The sequence below is a fragment of the Aspergillus fumigatus genome, chromosome 5 (assembly GCF_000002655.1).
Source record: "Aspergillus fumigatus Af293 chromosome 5, whole genome shotgun sequence".
In the NCBI taxonomy this organism is placed as follows: domain Eukaryota; kingdom Fungi; phylum Ascomycota; class Eurotiomycetes; order Eurotiales; family Aspergillaceae; genus Aspergillus; species Aspergillus fumigatus.
The window spans coordinates 3,874,328-3,890,242 of record NC_007198.1 but is presented as its reverse complement, the minus strand read 5'-3'; the positions used below and the strand labels follow the sequence as shown (position 1 = coordinate 3,890,242).

General features: G+C 50.0%; 6 protein-coding genes across 6 annotated transcripts; 4 read left to right on the top strand and 2 right to left on the bottom strand.

Moving 5' to 3' along the window:
• Window positions 1–1,812: 1,812 nt before the first annotated feature.
• AFUA_5G15030 (arsenic resistance protein ArsH) lies at window positions 1,813–3,453 on the top strand. The gene is made up of 2 exons (XM_748061.2): window positions 1,813–2,495; window positions 2,567–3,453. Exons 1-2 carry the CDS (start codon window positions 2,013–2,015, stop codon window positions 2,954–2,956), a joined length of 873 nt encoding a protein of 290 aa, XP_753154.1. The 5' UTR covers window positions 1,813–2,012; the 3' UTR covers window positions 2,957–3,453.
• A 48-nt stretch (window positions 3,454–3,501) lies between these two features.
• cyt19 (uncharacterized protein) lies at window positions 3,502–6,314 on the top strand (the record flags this gene model as incomplete). The annotated part of the gene is made up of 6 exons (XM_077804910.1): window positions 3,502–4,218; window positions 4,290–5,447; window positions 5,510–5,614; window positions 5,663–6,005; window positions 6,061–6,204; window positions 6,259–6,314. The coding sequence occupies exons 2-6, from the start codon at window positions 5,250–5,252 to the stop codon at window positions 6,312–6,314; spliced, it is 846 nt and encodes a 281-aa protein (XP_077661046.1). The 5' UTR covers window positions 3,502–4,218; window positions 4,290–5,249.
• A 182-nt stretch (window positions 6,315–6,496) lies between these two features.
• AFUA_5G15010 (arsenic resistance protein) lies at window positions 6,497–7,994 on the bottom strand (the record flags this gene model as incomplete). Its single annotated transcript, XM_748063.2, has 4 exons — window positions 7,551–7,994; window positions 7,350–7,492; window positions 7,205–7,291; window positions 6,497–7,147 (listed from the first exon to the last, which is right to left on the bottom strand). The coding sequence occupies exons 1-4, from the start codon at window positions 7,816–7,818 to the stop codon at window positions 6,497–6,499; spliced, it is 1,149 nt and encodes a 382-aa protein (XP_753156.1). The 5' UTR covers window positions 7,819–7,994.
• Window positions 7,995–8,104: 110 nt separating this feature from the next.
• On the top strand, window positions 8,105–9,362 carry AFUA_5G15000 (arsenate reductase ArsC). Its single transcript, XM_748064.2, has one exon. The coding sequence runs from the start codon at window positions 8,408–8,410 to the stop codon at window positions 8,855–8,857; it is 450 nt and encodes a 149-aa protein (XP_753157.1). The 5' UTR covers window positions 8,105–8,407; the 3' UTR covers window positions 8,858–9,362.
• Window positions 9,363–9,610: 248 nt separating this feature from the next.
• Window positions 9,611–11,446, top strand: AFUA_5G14990 (uncharacterized protein; the record flags this gene model as incomplete). The annotated part of the gene is made up of 2 exons (XM_748065.2): window positions 9,611–10,492; window positions 10,578–11,446. The coding sequence occupies exon 2, from the start codon at window positions 10,664–10,666 to the stop codon at window positions 11,444–11,446; it is 783 nt and encodes a 260-aa protein (XP_753158.1). The 5' UTR covers window positions 9,611–10,492; window positions 10,578–10,663.
• A 906-nt stretch (window positions 11,447–12,352) lies between these two features.
• AFUA_5G14980 (DUF3723 domain-containing protein) lies at window positions 12,353–15,704 on the bottom strand (the record flags this gene model as incomplete). Its single annotated transcript, XM_748066.1, has 3 exons — window positions 12,353–14,878; window positions 14,931–15,229; window positions 15,287–15,704. The coding sequence occupies 3 exons, from the start codon at window positions 15,702–15,704 to the stop codon at window positions 12,353–12,355; spliced, it is 3,243 nt and encodes a 1,080-aa protein (XP_753159.1).
• Window positions 15,705–15,915: the final 211 nt, after the last annotated feature.

Below are 15,915 nucleotides of genomic sequence, written 5' to 3'. Positions count from 1 at the left end.
AGGCTGGTGACTATTGGGTGGGAAATGGCTGGGGAAGCCGAAGAAAGCTTAGCGCCACAGTGCTACCGCAGTCCACCAACCAGTGGCATGGGTGCCTGCCAAGCATTTCCACAGCCACAATCAGCCGTGGAGCACCCAGCACCCAGCACTCAGGTTACAGGCTGGGGTGACATGCACTTCTGTCATTTCTAAATTGGGTATGAGACAGCTGTTCTAGAACGTATTCACCCCAACGAGACGTCTCACGTAATCGGATACCTCTTATATGGCTTTCACTTGATGGGATTGGAAACTTACAGAGACATCCTGTTGCGGCTGAAGATACCTTGTCCTCAGCGCCTAAGATGCTACGCCGCAGGCTTGCCAGTAGGACAGACTATTGGATGGAAGGAAGCAGAGCGAGACTTAGTGCCGCAGTGGCTCCTGCCAAACTTCTCCGCAGTCAATGAGATGCCGTATGAGAGGAAGTAAGTGGGCCGCCGCATCCCCATCGAATACCTGGACAGGTGTAGCATAGTCCCCAGCTGCGTTTCCGCCTTCCATTTACTAGGCAAAAAGCCGAGGCTAAATACATAAGGTCGTCGTTACCACCCTGGATCTAGACATCCTGAGACCACCAATCCGAAGTGCCCAAGAAGCCTGGTTTGGAACATGAATTCGTCTGCTCGGATTGCAAGCATAGGCATTGGTTCAAAATTATCTTCAGCCTACTTTTCCTGCATTATGCAAGCAGAAATGATAGTGGTCTACTGATTAGACCTTCATTTATCTAATACCTCAAAAATGTCCATGTTCCTCACCATGCAGTTGGACTCCGAATGACACCCCAGCTCAGACCGCACTTCGCGAATATCTGGGCTGCCTCGCATGGTCATGATAATTCTAGCTGCAGTCTCGCATGGCGTAGACTGGCCTGTATATTGCCCTTCATTTAACTGCTCAATTTTGGAAGCACCAGGAAGCGTAATGCCTTGAGCAGTCGGTTGCTCCACACTGGAAGATTGGTCGCGGAGAAGATCACCCTGTCTTTTGGCAAGTGAATCCGACAAGGGAGGTAGAGCAACCTTCCTAACTGTCATCTGTTGCAAGGAACTGTTACCTTCAGGGAGACATGGAGTTGGCTGTGAAACTCCGAGTCTCCATAGGTGATCGCCTCGAGTTGTTGGGCTGGGAGTGGAATATTGATTGCACGGAGGGTATCCCACTGCGTGAGCTTTGATGTATTCCAAAATTTCTTCTTGTGTAACCCCATGGTGCCTGAGTAACTTCCAAAGGAGGGCATTTTCTGTGGCAACCTTCCTCCCTGCTGCTTGAATCTCAAGTGTCGCCTCTACTCCAAGGCTCTCAAACCTGCGCACTCGTAGCTCAAGATCACGTATGTATTCTTTGCGTCGAGCGCGAGAGCGCCGTTGGTTTTCGCGGACTCGTACGGAAGACGTGATATGATCGGCCTGAAGTAAATTTTAGTCTATCAGAGATCGTATAGAATGGTATGGCACCCGTCTGAGACTCGCTAACATTTGCAGTAGGCTTTGTGCGTTTGGTTCTCTTATTGCTCATGTTTGCCAAAAGCGAGGAACCGGGAAAATCATGATAAAAGGAATGGTATAATGCACTGGTTCCCGTTCTGAGGCGTGTTACGTTGATAAAATGCTTCATGAACCATGGGGAGTTTATCCAGAGATGAAAGCGGTAAGTATTCCGTTCGGGAAGGACTGCAATATGCTGACGACTGGTAGGAGTGGGACCGAACTGACTTAGAGCCAATAGTTATCTAGCCTACCCTGTCCAATCATTGGTTAGCAGTGACACCCTTAAGTATCCTGTATCTTCCATTGAACTACGGAATAAGCTGTCATGCTTCAGTATCTCGATGCTAGCTCATTCTCAGCTGCCTAATCCTGATAGACCGGAGCCTTCCAAATGAATACTTTCTATAAAGTATCGTTAACAGTTAAGTCAGCCAAGCAACCTGCTCTACGCTATCATTGTAGCGACACACTTATACAACTATGGCATACCCTACCGTCGACAAGCTAGTTACAAACGAGTTTTCCAGATGTGATATGACTTGTGGACAGCGGCGGGCCATAGAGAGGCGATCTCTCGCTATCACAGAGGCTGAAGATGACAACGATATTCGCCGAAAGTACCGCCCATTCATTCAGGGCGGCACCCAGGACGATTGGGTTAGTACCCTGGAACTGACAGGGGTCCTGGATATGGCTGAGAATGATTTGCGAATTACAAATAAGAGGATTAAAGTTCTCGTACTATATGGGAGCCTACGCAGAAGGTCGTACTCACGGCTCGTGGCACTTGAAGCTTGCCGAATCCTCTTCAGGCTGGGCTGCGATGTGCGGGTCTTCGATCCCGAAGGGTTACCGATAAAGAATGATACCGATCATACCCATCCCAAAGTGCAAGAGCTTCGCGAGCTGAGCACATGGAGTGATGGACAAGTTTGGGTTTCGCCTGAACAACACGGCAACCTGGTTCGTTTCGTGTTTCCCCTGATCGTGCCAAAAGTGATGGCAGTATTACTTACATGTCATTCGGAAATCAGACCGCCGTTTTTAAGAATCAGATCGATTGGATACCTCTCAGTACTGGAAGCGTGCGTCCGACTCAAGGCCGGACACTTGCCATCGCCCAGGTGTGTGGTGGTTCTCAGTCATTCAATGCGGTCAATTCTTTGCGCATCCTCGGCCGCTGGATGCGGATGTTCACAATCCCAAATCAGTCCTCAATTCCCAAGGCATACACCCAGTTTCCGGAAGAAGGTCAACCGGCGGACCTGAGACTCATCCCCAGTAGTAACCGGGACCGTCTGGTAGACTGTATGGAGGAGTTAGTCAAGTATACAATCCTGATGCGCCCTCACATGGCCCTTTTCGGTGACCGTTTTAGCGAACGGGAGGAGAAAAAAGCGATCGAGACAAGAAGAACTTTATAACCATCTACATGTGATCAAGGTGGCATGTACATACTTTTAGGGAGTTACCCGCTGCAGGCAAAAGGGGCCATCATGCCTTGTATAATGGCAAAGGAGACCGAACCATAACGGCGCGGTTACTGTAACAGCCGTGTCCCATTTTTTCGTCTTTTTCCCGGGTGTTTCGCTCTTCTCTAGATACGCAAATGCTTTATTGACCAAAATTTCCGAAAAGTCCCATTTCCACGCTCCATATATGCAATGTTTTCTGTCTGGTGCTGTCATCGGGGCACAAGTTGGGGGAGGTCCGAAGAAGAAAAGCAAAGATAGCCTCCGGCTTTTCTGCTAGTAATAAGGGCCCACATACTGCTGAAGATTTCTGAACTTTTCTCTGTTCTTAGATTCCAATTTACCTTTCCTTAGACATATACCTCGGCCTACTCTATACTTACCTAGGAATCTGTTGTCATTTTTCACTTTTCTCCCCCTTGGCTTGCTGTACACGGGGAAAAGATGTTTGGTAGTCACAGAACCAAGTTAACTGCGGAGTGACTAACTTAACCTAGTTAACTACCCTATTGCCAAAACTGCTTAGTAATAGTACGCCAAGCGCAATGGTATGTCATCACATCGCTCCTATTCGATGGTGAGCAATAAGTAAAGTGGTTCCTTACGTGAATCCCCGCGTTTTCGTCTGGCACAGGAGATCATTGTGACATTGATCAGACATGGGCAGACGGACTTACATGCCAGGCACATTAATATCCCGCACAACCACTGTTCCAAGCATCGGCCGCAGCTGTTAGCCATCTAGTTCTACTGAAACCTCCCGGTTGGCCCTTAATCCACAGTCAAACATGCCACGCGTAAAACAGAAGACCAAGGCAAGGACACTCAACACATTCTCTATCCATCACAGCATCTGACACTCATACTAGGATGAGGACCTCAAGCGGATCCGGGACAACCAGCGCAAATGTCGCCAACGACAGCGTGACTACGTGGCCGAACTAGAAAGCAAAATCACATCTTACGCGGAGGCTGCGGCTCAGTCAGATAGGAGATGGCAGGCCACGATGGAGAACCTCCGCAGAGAAAACGAGGCACTGCGGGCCCTGTTAGCGTCCAGTGGCCCCGGTCGTGATGTCCGGGGACAGGATACCGCCGAGGAGCGTCAAGAAGTTACGTCCAATGAGATACAAACCAGTCTCAGCATTGCGGCAAATACAGTGCCGACCACCCCTGAACTGCACGCTGGCTCGACAGCCCTGCAGTTGCCAAACGTATGACTATCCACTACCTGCACCAGAGGTGTTCGGTACCGCTCGTTGAAGTCATGACTGACCTATGTCAGGTTACTCTTAGCTTTGGATTTCCCGCTACGATACCTGAAGTTGCAGATACCGGGCCTGCGGCGCCTTCGATTGTAGATTTTACGCCCTCGCAATCTACAGATCTTAATACTTGGCTGGACTATCCGATACCAAATTTCTATGATCCGACTGTACTGGAGAGACAATCACAAACCCGTTTGCTCGAGCACCTGCCTCTGGATAACCAAAGTACAACCAGGGGCGATATCACCATGGGATTAGTTAATCCTATTCTACAAGACACAACAGTTTGTGCTGTTGCCATTCAGCTTGTCTTTCACTGTAATAAGAAGGATCTAAGCATGCTGGAGGTGGATACTAAACTCCGTCACGGGTATAGGCCACCAAGGTCTCCTCTGGAAGGTTGTAGGGTCAATAACTGGGTTTTGCTGACGGTCCTTGCCGAAATTATACAATAGTCTCATTTTTTCCTTTGCTCATCTGTTCATAATTAACGGTACACGATGACAGCTGCTGCCGTTATTCCCATCAATTATTGGCGCTAATGGATTTGTCTGTCTTCCGTATTTTATCCTCCAAGGATCATTGACAGAAGATGGCCAATCATACCAGACTGACCAAATGATATTGCAAAAACAATAGGATTATATACGAAACCGGTGACATATCAGTGTCGTCTTTGCTGGTTGATGCTTTGAGGGGTATAGTGGTGACATACCAGTTATACGGCTGGCCAATCACCGCCAAGGTAGCGGTGACACTTATAATGTACAGGACTCTTTGACTTAGGCAGCCGTACACTCGGCTTGAGGACATAAATACAGACTAACACCCTCCACCTGTTCGCTCTACACTTGCATAGTTTGGTTGAAGTCTGTCTCTGTGTTAAAGGTCGCCCTGTCTCTTTCCTTTCTGCTTCACCTCCACCGTCGAGGAACATTGAAGTTGCCAAACAATCGTCCGCACACCAGGCTATTAAAATGGCTGAGGATACCTATCAACAGGTGCAGTCTCACTATGGGGATATCGCCAGACGCACTCGCGTCACAGTTCATGACAAGGAAGACGAAATCGCATTGGCGTTTGGGTACAACGCGAAAGATCTACGTGCCCTTCCAGACAAGGCAAACCTAGGATTGAGTTGTGGCAATCCAGTGGCATATGGCAATATCAAGCAGGTACCTGATCTCGATATGTGGCCATAGACTCACACGTCCTAACGCTTTGACAATTGAGCTAGGGAGAGACAATTGTTGACCTTGGAAGTGGAGGCGGCATCGATGTTCTTCTTGCAGCTCGCAAGGTGGGACCAGAAGGAAATGCCATTGGAATTGACATGACGAAGGTTAACAACTCTGGCCCTTGAGGAGCTATATACTAATACCTCGACCAGGATATGATTGATCTCGCGAAAAGAAACGCCGAAGCGGCTGGCCTGTCAAATACGCGGTTTATTGAGGCGTCCATCACCTCAATCCCGCTTCCAGATGCCAGCGTTGACTGTATTATCAGCAACTGTGTCATCAATCTTATCCCATCAAGAGATAAACCCTCTGTATTCCAGGAAATTGCTCGCTTGCTGAAGCCGGGCGGAAGGCTTGCTATCAGTGACATTCTGGCAAGGAAGGAGCTCCCACCGAAAATCGTCAATGATATCGCTCTCCATGTAGGGTGCATTGCAGGGGCCAGCCAGGTCGCGGAGTACGAAGAATATCTCAAACGCGCAGGATTCAAAGGTACGTACTTAGTTTACACACAGATGTTGCTTCTTCGCTACTGACATGCCTTCAGAGATTCTGATGGTCGATACTAAAGCAGACCTCAATCTCTATAAACAGTCCTCCTATCTGGGTCAAAGTAGCTGCTGTGGCCCAGCGGAGCCCCGCAAAGAGTGGCCCACTGAGTTTGCTGAGCTGGACTTCAATGAATGGGTTGGTAAGTTTCATCCGAGCCAATACTGGTTAAATGAGGCATTAATGATCTGTGTAGCCTCTTTTCAGATTTATGCTGTCAAACATAGCGCCGTCGAGCAGGCCATGTCTTAGAGTACTAGTGTCTGAGGTTTACTCCTGATGTAGTTCTCACAATGAAGAATTAATGTATTTGATAGCGGCGCCATTCAAGTTGATTATCTAGTCTTCCCCTCTCATTCTAGTTATCCTGAATTTTCAAGTGTATTTGAAGTATTCCCCTAGCTATGGCAAGCCATATCTATCGTTTATCGGATCTAATCTTTCCAAGCTAGCCGCTTTGCCAGAGCTTTCACAGCGTAGACAAGCCCTAGCAGCACCGGCACCTCAATTAATGGCCCCACTGTGGACGCAAGGGCCTGGTTGCTGTTCGCTCCAAATGTCGCAACAGCAACAGCGATAGCCAGCTCAAAGTTGTTGCTGGCTGCAGTAAAACTTTGTGTCGCCGACAGCTTATACCCGAAACCCATCTTATATGAGATGAAGAGAGTCACGAAGAACACGACGGTGAAGTAAACAATAAGAGGGGCCGCAACCCGGACAACAGAGACAATCTGATGCACCACTTGGCGTCCTTGAGAAGCGAACAGGACCAGGATGGTGAACAAGAGCCCGATCAATGACCATGGGCTGGCCCATTTCAGAAAGACTTCATCATACCATTTTGGGCTTGCAACCCACCGGAGGGTGAAGCGCGTGAGGATTGCGGCGCCTAGGGGGATCCCGAGAAACACAGCGACACTTTTCGCGGCAGTAGAGTATTCAAATGCGACGGAATCGCCGCTGATAACTTGAATAAAAAAGACCCCCATAGGGGCGAATAGAACCATTTGGAGGATCGAGTTGACAGCAACGAGGATAGCACAGTATTCACCGTCCCCTCCTGCTAATCCTGTCCAGATTAAGACCTAGTGACAACATAAGTACGAATAAGCAGGAGGATAGGGCCGCTTGGAAATGTCTACCATAGCAATACAACGAGCCAGTCCTACAAGAATCAGCCCCTGCCGCAGCTCCGGCTCATCAGGCAGGAACGCCCAAGCCAATGCCAACTGGATAGGATTGCACGTCAGTCGAGTCTATGGGGGGCACAATCAAGGATCAACCTACCATGAAGAACGGCGCTATAATCCAATTGACGAATATGCTGAAGGCGATCTGTATCCAAATCTGACGCGTCCGAAAAACATGATGCAGGCCCTCATATCGAACCTTGCACAGAATAGGGTACATCATGACGAGAAGGCCGATAGCTGCCGAGGGAGAATTTAGTAGTGTGAGAGGGCACGGTCTGTTACCAGCAGTACTCACCAATTGGAACAGAGACCCCTACAAATTTGCCCTTTTGCAACGCAGGCCCAGTGTTAGGTACAAAGTTGCCAAGAATGATTCCAATTGCCATCGCCAGGAAAATCCACAACGCAAGGAACCTATCAAGTATCCCGAGATTCTTGAAGGCAGATTGCTTGCCTGGGGGCCCGTCTGGTAAACTCGGTTCTCCCTGCTTTTCCATATCGGCAGCCTGTGCTGGGGACGGCTTGGCAATGTCAGGAATGCTGCCCAGACGTGCTTGAGACATTGTGATCTTTAGTCCTTTGATGAGCGTAAAGGGCTTTGAAGTCTCGAGAAATCGAATTGGTTATGATTCCTTATCAAATTGGCGGCAAGCTATGGATATATAGCTGACCGCTTTGGTTACTCCTGCTCATCATTTTCAATGTTACTAAATATCATCCCAGTGGCGGAAAGGTTTCCAGACGGATGTCACTGGCGGATGGCGATTGGACATTACTCAGCAGAAGTTTACTGACTGGAGTCCCACTGTGTATTCTTGTGATGTTACCATACCTTATCAATCTCTTCCTCAGAATTCCGATCTGATGTTCGTCAAGGTGTCACTATCAAGTTTTGATTGGACAGTTTTTGCCCAGCTACCTTAATTTTACTCCTTGGAAACTATACAGAAATTGACCAAGCATTGCAATGCGCAACCCAGATCCTTATAGATTACATATCTCTGAGGTCTGGCCCATCTAATTCCTAAGGTAAGTTAGGTAATTTTAAGACCACGCCTGCCCCTTTTCTACTCTCCTCCATCTTCATTCCCTTACCTATCACAATAATATCCATTATCTTCTGGAACACTATTAGTGACCTCAACGCCCTGAATGACAACCCCCACGACCACCAAGCAATCCGAAAGAGACATCATGGCCGACAAGCCTAGTGTTTTGTTCGTTTGCGTCCATAATGCCGGCCGCTCTCAAATGGCCGCTGGGTTCCTTACTCACCTCGCAGGTGATGCTATTGAGGTTCGCTCCGCTGGCTCGGCCCCTGCCATCTCCATCAACCCCGTCGTTGTTGAAGCCATGCGTGAAGAGGGCATTGACATCTCCGGCCAAAAACCAAAAATCCTAAGCACCGATGCTTTGCGGGCCAGCGACGTTGTCATCACCATGGGTTGCGGCGACTCTTGCCCCTTCTTCCCAGGAAAGCGCTACCTCGATTGGGAACTCGACGATCCTGCCGGGCAAAGCCTTGATGCTATACGCCCTATCCGTGACGAGATTCGTCATCGAGTCGAGAACCTTATCAATGAAATATTACGGTTCCGCTAAATTTCATACTTCGCCATCACACGGATGTACGCTGACATGCGGGACTATTCACCGGCTGTGAGGCTTTTGGCGACCATCCTAGATGTGCCTTCTACGCTGAGGTTCCAGCTCATTACTGACTCGCAATGGATGGTTACGGGGACTCCGCACATGTCGACTCTTTTGATGTAGAACTTTTCCAACACGAGCAATAATAACATGACAAGGGTACAACTGTGTAGCTTAGATAAAAGGAACTATGATATCAGCAAGAGTATCAAACATTGAGCGGCGAGCCTAAGTATGCAGCGTAAAGAACGAAGGGATCCTTGGATGTGTAAAATTCAGACAGAGGGACGCAGACAACCTTCGTGAGGCCTTTCCACTCGACCCGCCCAATCCTGTATCAGCAAGAGCTGTCTCTGGGTTGTCTGCTAGAGCTAGGTGTCTACGGCATGACGACATTACGTTTGACCATGGAAGCCGATTTGAGATCAACAGCCTGGTTTCGTTTGGTAATTCTTTCGCCGCGGGCATGGGTACCGCCCAGGACGACAACGGACAGATGCCGTGTTGGTGGAAACAATTATGGTGATCTGATTCATCGGCTTCTTAAAGAACACTTGGAGACGATACAATGTCTATTGAGAAGAAAGTCAGCTCCGGTGACGCGGCAATTGGCCTCCAACGTCAGATCGGGGAATGGACGGGTTCATCTTCTGTAAACCTGAGCACATTGGCTATGGGAGGAAACGACCTTGGTTTCTCGGACATTGTCTGATACTGCGTTGTAACTCCGAATTGGACGATGCCCGGATACTGCAAGCGCAGAAATTGCGTGGCTGCAGAGGATAAAGCTCTCGCTTTTATGAATGACCAGGGAGAAGTGGCTTGCGCTACAAGCTCAAAATCTCTACAAGGATTGAGAGGACTGGGATTTTGCTCTTATTGTCACTCTTTACGCTGGTTTCTTCAATCGGACACCACGGATTGCGACCAACGCAGCTCCCTGTGCCGTCTGGAAAAGTTGGCGTGATGGCACTATTGGGGCGGAGCGTTTGTCTTTGTTCGGTGCTGTATTATGATCTGGCAGGACCAAAAGAATTATAAAATGCAGAGGAAGTATGTATTAACGTTTTGGAACCGGGAGGATAGTGTTCTAGCCAACGAGATGTAAGCGATAGCAAAAGCCATAAGCGCAGATTGGACTATTGTTTAAACCTGGCCAAAGGACACATGGCATTCGAATCTCAAACGCTTAGCGTGCGCCTCGGCAGTACTGATGTCTGCAAATTCCAAGAAACCGGTGCTCCTTTCTCATAGCCTTGCCCTCACAGCACAGGTGCTGAGGGGACGGGAAAAGCTTCATTCATGAGTCTGATATTAGGACATCTGAACAGCCACCAATTATAACAATCTTCTGGGTAACCAATCATAATCCGCTGCGGCAGAAGGAGGCTTTGGGCCTATCATAGATTCCTCAGCGCTGAGGGCAAAATTATGACCACTTCGACCACTAGGGTTTCAATGCTGTAGTCGTGGGCTTACCGCTGCGGGATCGAAGGAGCCGCAGCCACAGTTACCTAGTACCATGCATATTCAGGTTCAAGAAAAGTACAAGGCGACTACTTGTTGAGACGGACATATAAAAAGAACATAAGTAAAGAGATAAATACACACTACGCGCGTCAGTTTCTCAGTCGACGTTTTTCGCCAGAGCAAGCTCTTCTGAACAGCAGACATATCTTTCTCCAATCGAAGTACCATCTTCAACTCCCATCGCTTTTCTGGGGCCATTATTGCTTGCAAAAATGGTGCTTGATTATCATGTGTAAGGTCCTAAATTTCCCAGAGGGGCTGGTTGCCCTCACAGTTAACACCCACAGGATCATGCAATCCGGGATAGTCGACTTCGTCATCGGTAAAAGCCGAAAACGGTTCTCGGTACATGCAGCATTAGCCAGTTCTTTTCCAAAGGAGATACTTCAGCCTCCCATAAATGGGCAAGTCGATGAGATCGTCTTTGGTCGTTGCTGTGAGTTCGTATATTCTGGTGATTACTCCGTTCCGTTGCCGACTGCCGATCCGTGCGGGGACGGTGACGACGAGCCCAGGGACAGCCAGGAGCTGCCTCAGGAATCTGCCAGACGATGGAATCCTTTGAACCACCGAGAAAATATTTTCCATCCCACGAAACTACCTGATATATGTGCTTTCATCAAGAAGAATCTTGACAATGCGCCCTTGGATGAAGGTGGAGAAATCCCTAACACCGATCCAGCAGATAATTATGCGGGCGTTTTTCTAAGCCACGCTGAAGTGCATCGTTTCGCCTTCTCAACGAACTGGGTTTCGCTTTGGTCTCTGTCGCTCTATCGGCTTATTCGCTCGCTGGCCAGCTTTACGCTCTGTGAAGAACGAACTGGAGATATTGTCGAGCTGCTGAAGTTTGTATTTGAGGAAAATGAATACATGTACAAACTGAAAGTTGTATTGGTAGATTATGCAGCGTGGAACGTGGAAATACTTATGCGCGACGCTGACTTTCGACAACTACTCAGCCGAGTGCCATCCTTGGAAACGGCCATTTTCCGTGCAATGTGGATGTGAAGAGACGACTATGGATGGTATGGTTTTTTGCTTTTGCATTTTTTGGGCAGTCAATTACGGCTAAAGAGCTGCAAGGGATTCGTTTTCTTTCAAGAAAGAGGTCTCCAAATGAACGTACGTATCTCATACAGTATAAGAAGGGGACAAATGATCATAGGATTTTAGAAACGTGGGCCATGAAACGCCACCATCCAAGGGCACCGGCGGGTCGATGCGGAAAAGGGTTTGGCCAGCAACCATGGTTATCCTTTTACGCAGTATCCGTGCCATACACACCCTCACTGCCTCCGGAGTGGGTGCGTAAGGCACGGATAGTGCGAGCTATGGGTACGCTGAGGCTGGTGACCATTGGGTGGGACATGGCTGTGAAAGCCGAAGATAGCCTAGCGCCCTCAGCGCTTCCGCAGTCCACAAACCATAGTACCTGCCGTGCATTTCCACAGCCTCAATTAGCTGTGGAGCGCCCAATAGAGTTCTATCAATATGCGCATCTCTCATTGCCAGACTTGGCATGAGACAGTTGTTCTAGAACGTTTTCCCCTCGATGAGTCGTTTCACGTATGGGGATACCTCTTGTCTGGCTTTGTCTCTCATTAGAGTCCTCACGTGCCTGATTTCCTCACAAGAGGATTTTCACAAGAGAAATTTCCTCTTGTTGCATGCCTCCTGAGCCAATCTTCACATGTCAGACCCCTTCATAAAAGGTCATCCCCATGAGCATGTACTCATGAATGACATTATGTGACATCCCATATAAAAACGTATAGATGTTCCGTAAATCAGTATAAGAAATGCCTCTCGGGTGGTTAACTGCTCTGAGAGGTCTCACTCATGGCGCAATAACTCACGTTTGTGCAAGCCTCTTAAGTTGAGCCATATATTCGTATATCATACCCAGAAAGGAATTTATGTTTCTTTGAATGTCACAGAACGGTAGCGCTTGGTAGGAGACCCTGGCTCGGATTCTGTCCGGTCTCGTACCCGGGAGGCCATCTTCACAAGCTGCCTGTCCTTGTCGAGTCGCCCTTCTGCCGCAAGCCTCTTCTCTTCGTCCTCCGATATCAGGAATATTGCGTTATTGCCATCCACAGTCGCCGCGCGATAACACTGGTCGGGCCTGAGGCTTTGCAGGTTCCGATCATATAGTGAAAATTTCTTCCACATATATTTCAGCGCCGCTCGTTCCAGCGGCGCTGGATCCGAAGGATCTACTTCAAAACGATCAGTCCTCCTCCACTGTTCTCGTTCAAAGACCCAGAAGGAGATTTCGACCCGTTCTGGAGGCAGCAACGCCCCCACCGGTTGCGTGGCCCCGTCCTCAACTGCTCGAGGGCTCTGACTGTCGGGGTCGCTGGCAGTTCCTCTGGGAGTGGATGCTACAAGACTGTCCACTTGGGGCGGCATTTGCCCTTCGCGGTGAGAGACTGCGAGTGGGTCTTGAGTAGGCCTCGAGCTTGTGCTGGTTGTCGTCTGTATGGGTTCGCTGTGAGACGGGCTCGATGGTGAATCCTGCCTTACTTGAGATCCAGGCGAAGCTTCCGGAACAGGCTGCTCCTGGTTAGAAAGGCCAAGCTCCTCCGCAAGTCGTTCGCGTTCTAACTCTTCTTCCAGCCTCTCTTGCTCCTCCTGGGCTCTCATCAGCTGCTCAAGGTACTCATCCGAGACCTCTTGTTGCCTGCCAGTGCCAAGATCTGATTTCGAGGACTCGGGCTGTGGACTGTCGACCCGCGTCCGGTCTTGAGCAGCGCCTTGATGCGGGCCATCTATAATTGATCTCTCCTCTGACACCCGCTCGGGAGGTTCTGATCCAACGGAAATCCTTGTGCATTGGCTGTTCGTGTCCGCTTCTTCGTGGTTTGCCGGGCCATGCGTAGGTTGCAGCACGCCTGAGTCAAGATTTAGAGTGCCATGCGCTCCCTTGTCGGAGGTTTCATCAGAAGTAATGCGTTCTAATGATCCCATGTGGGCCGTCGCCGCCGTTGCTGAATCGATCGTAATTGACTCGTCCGGCGGCTCCCGACGCGTAATAACTGGACTTGACTCAGGGGGTTCCGGGGTTTCTTGATCGGACATATCCTGGTCCGAGTGCTCTGTGCTCAGCCATTCAACCTCCATGGGGTCTTGATCTGATTCCCCCCCATGGCGAAGGCCACGCCTGCGCGTCTGGAGTTTCCGTTTTCGTCGCGGTTTCGCAACATTCCGTTCCTTTCGTCCCCTCGGTGCTTGCTGGCTGGGTAGAGTTCGCTGTTCCGCATCCTGTCGGGCACCCAGGGGCTGTGGCTGACCTCGTTCCTGTTGAGACGGCTCCCGCGGTAGATCAGCATACATGGTGATTACATCGTGAGCGGAAGGCCCATCCTCTCCGACGAACAATGGCGATAGAGGGGGAACATCCATATCTCCGGGAGTCTCTCTGTCGCTCTCGCCCTCGGTGGGTCCAGGTTGTGCAGGCTTCCCGAAGAAGGCGAAATAAACACAACGACGCACAAAAAAGGTAGTGATTGTGTCTGCAACCTCAACCTCAGCGTGTAGACGGTCCACGAAGAGCAAAGGGGTATCTTGCTTGTGTGTGCGCATTCGCGGCATGCCGCATCGGGCCCGAGGCTTCACGGTACTATCCGCGAGAAGTTCATGAACGATTTCGGGCTGGTCAGCAACCGCAGCAGCAAAACAATCAACAATTCGGCTGACCAGGGTATCGAACTGCCGTTCGTCATACCGGAAACGGTCAGGTTTCCTGGCCTGTAGCAGAGCTGCCCGCGCGATCTCACGATCTGGGGAACCATCAATTATTGCCTCAATCTCTGGGGACTGGAACCCGAGCCGGCGAGCAAGCTCGGCCATCTCATAGATCGCCCTCTTGTCGGCTATGGCACGAGACGGCTTTGCCAAAAGCTCGTCGTCACTCTTCGGGTCCGGGGGCATCAGAGGATAATGTCGCATTGCGTACAGCCAGATCTGTAAATACCCCATATCAAGACGCTCCGCATCGGTCGCGGCCTCACGTCGGAAAGTGGATTCGGAAGTTTGGATAAGTCTCTCTTCCACCTCCGAACCCGAATACGGAACGAAAATCGAGCTCATGGTTTTCCACACAGATTCGGTTGACGAGCCAAAGAGTCGCTTCACGCAATGCGCACAACTTTCGAGATACTTGAAATCTTCAAAGAATGTGTACAAAGACGGAACAAGCCCGTCAAAATTTGCCAATCGGTTCCATATGACCCTTCGTTCTCCGTCACTAAATTCTGCGAATGCTTGGCCGCCTAGCACCAGCCCACAGGCTATTTTTGTGTCGATTCTAGACTTGCCCGGCGCCAGCAACTGCAGGGCATCCACAGTGTCTGGATCAATCCTCTTGATCGAATCTGGATCTGAGGCCACGAGTGAGGACCAGAAGTCCCCGATATGACCAAGGTAGGTGAGGATCTCCTACAGGGCGGTAAGAGAGTGTGGGAAGCTAGCTCTAGATCACAGGACTCACCTCGACACAGCCTGTGGCGATCAGTCGGTGAAGCATGCTGATTCGCATCCCATGCGGCCAAAGACCCGGGATTGGCAATAGCCGATCGAAGGCTAGCCGGAGACGTCGGTTCCTTCTGTTGTCGAGCTGATCCAGGCGTGCTTGGTTGCTTCGTGATAGCCGGACAAACCACCGCTGCCGGAAGGCTTCATTGCCCTCGCCTTCATACTGTCGAATCTTCCGATATATTTCTCCGTCGGTCGGCCTTTTCTGGTTTGCATATTCCTCCACCAGTGAGGTTCTCAATTCTTCGCCGATCTCTGCGTCGGTGGGTGGTCAGCACGGTACATACGAAGCGCTGGTTACTACAAACATACCATCTAGATAGAGATCTACCGTCCACCAACGGTCAGCTGGAGGAAGCACCTCGGCTCCCGCCTGCACCCGATGACGTCCATGAAGCGCCCGCAACTGTCCAGCCGCGAACCGCAGTTGCGGAAGTTGGTGAGGATCATTAGTCAGCAGCGCTCGCTGTGAAACATTCGCGTTCCGCAGGGCACCAGCGAGATCTCCCTGGGACACAATCGCAGGGACGTGATTATCCACATCGAGTCGGCGGCAGCGGTTTTTACGGAAGATCTCGCGGAGCCGACCCAAGTTCTTTGGGTCAAGATCCCTTGGCAATGGAGGATCGAATAGTATATGACTGATACTGACTTTGGCAGTTCCTATGTATTTCCGGCGACGCTCCGCTGCCAGCCGGATCTCTTCCTCGGTGAATAGAGCTCGCTGCATTGCAGATGAAGCTGGAAGGAAGCAGCATGCCAAAGCTGGTTCTGGGCCAAAATATATACAGGATTAGTGCGCGTCTCCTGCGGTAGCACTGCGCAGGATTTCTATGGGGGTACATGGGTTTCCGCAGCGGCCCTCAGGCTTCCGCAGGAGCTCTATTTTCAGCCACTATTCCACTATTAAAGTGCTCCCACTCACGGGGAATGCAACCCAT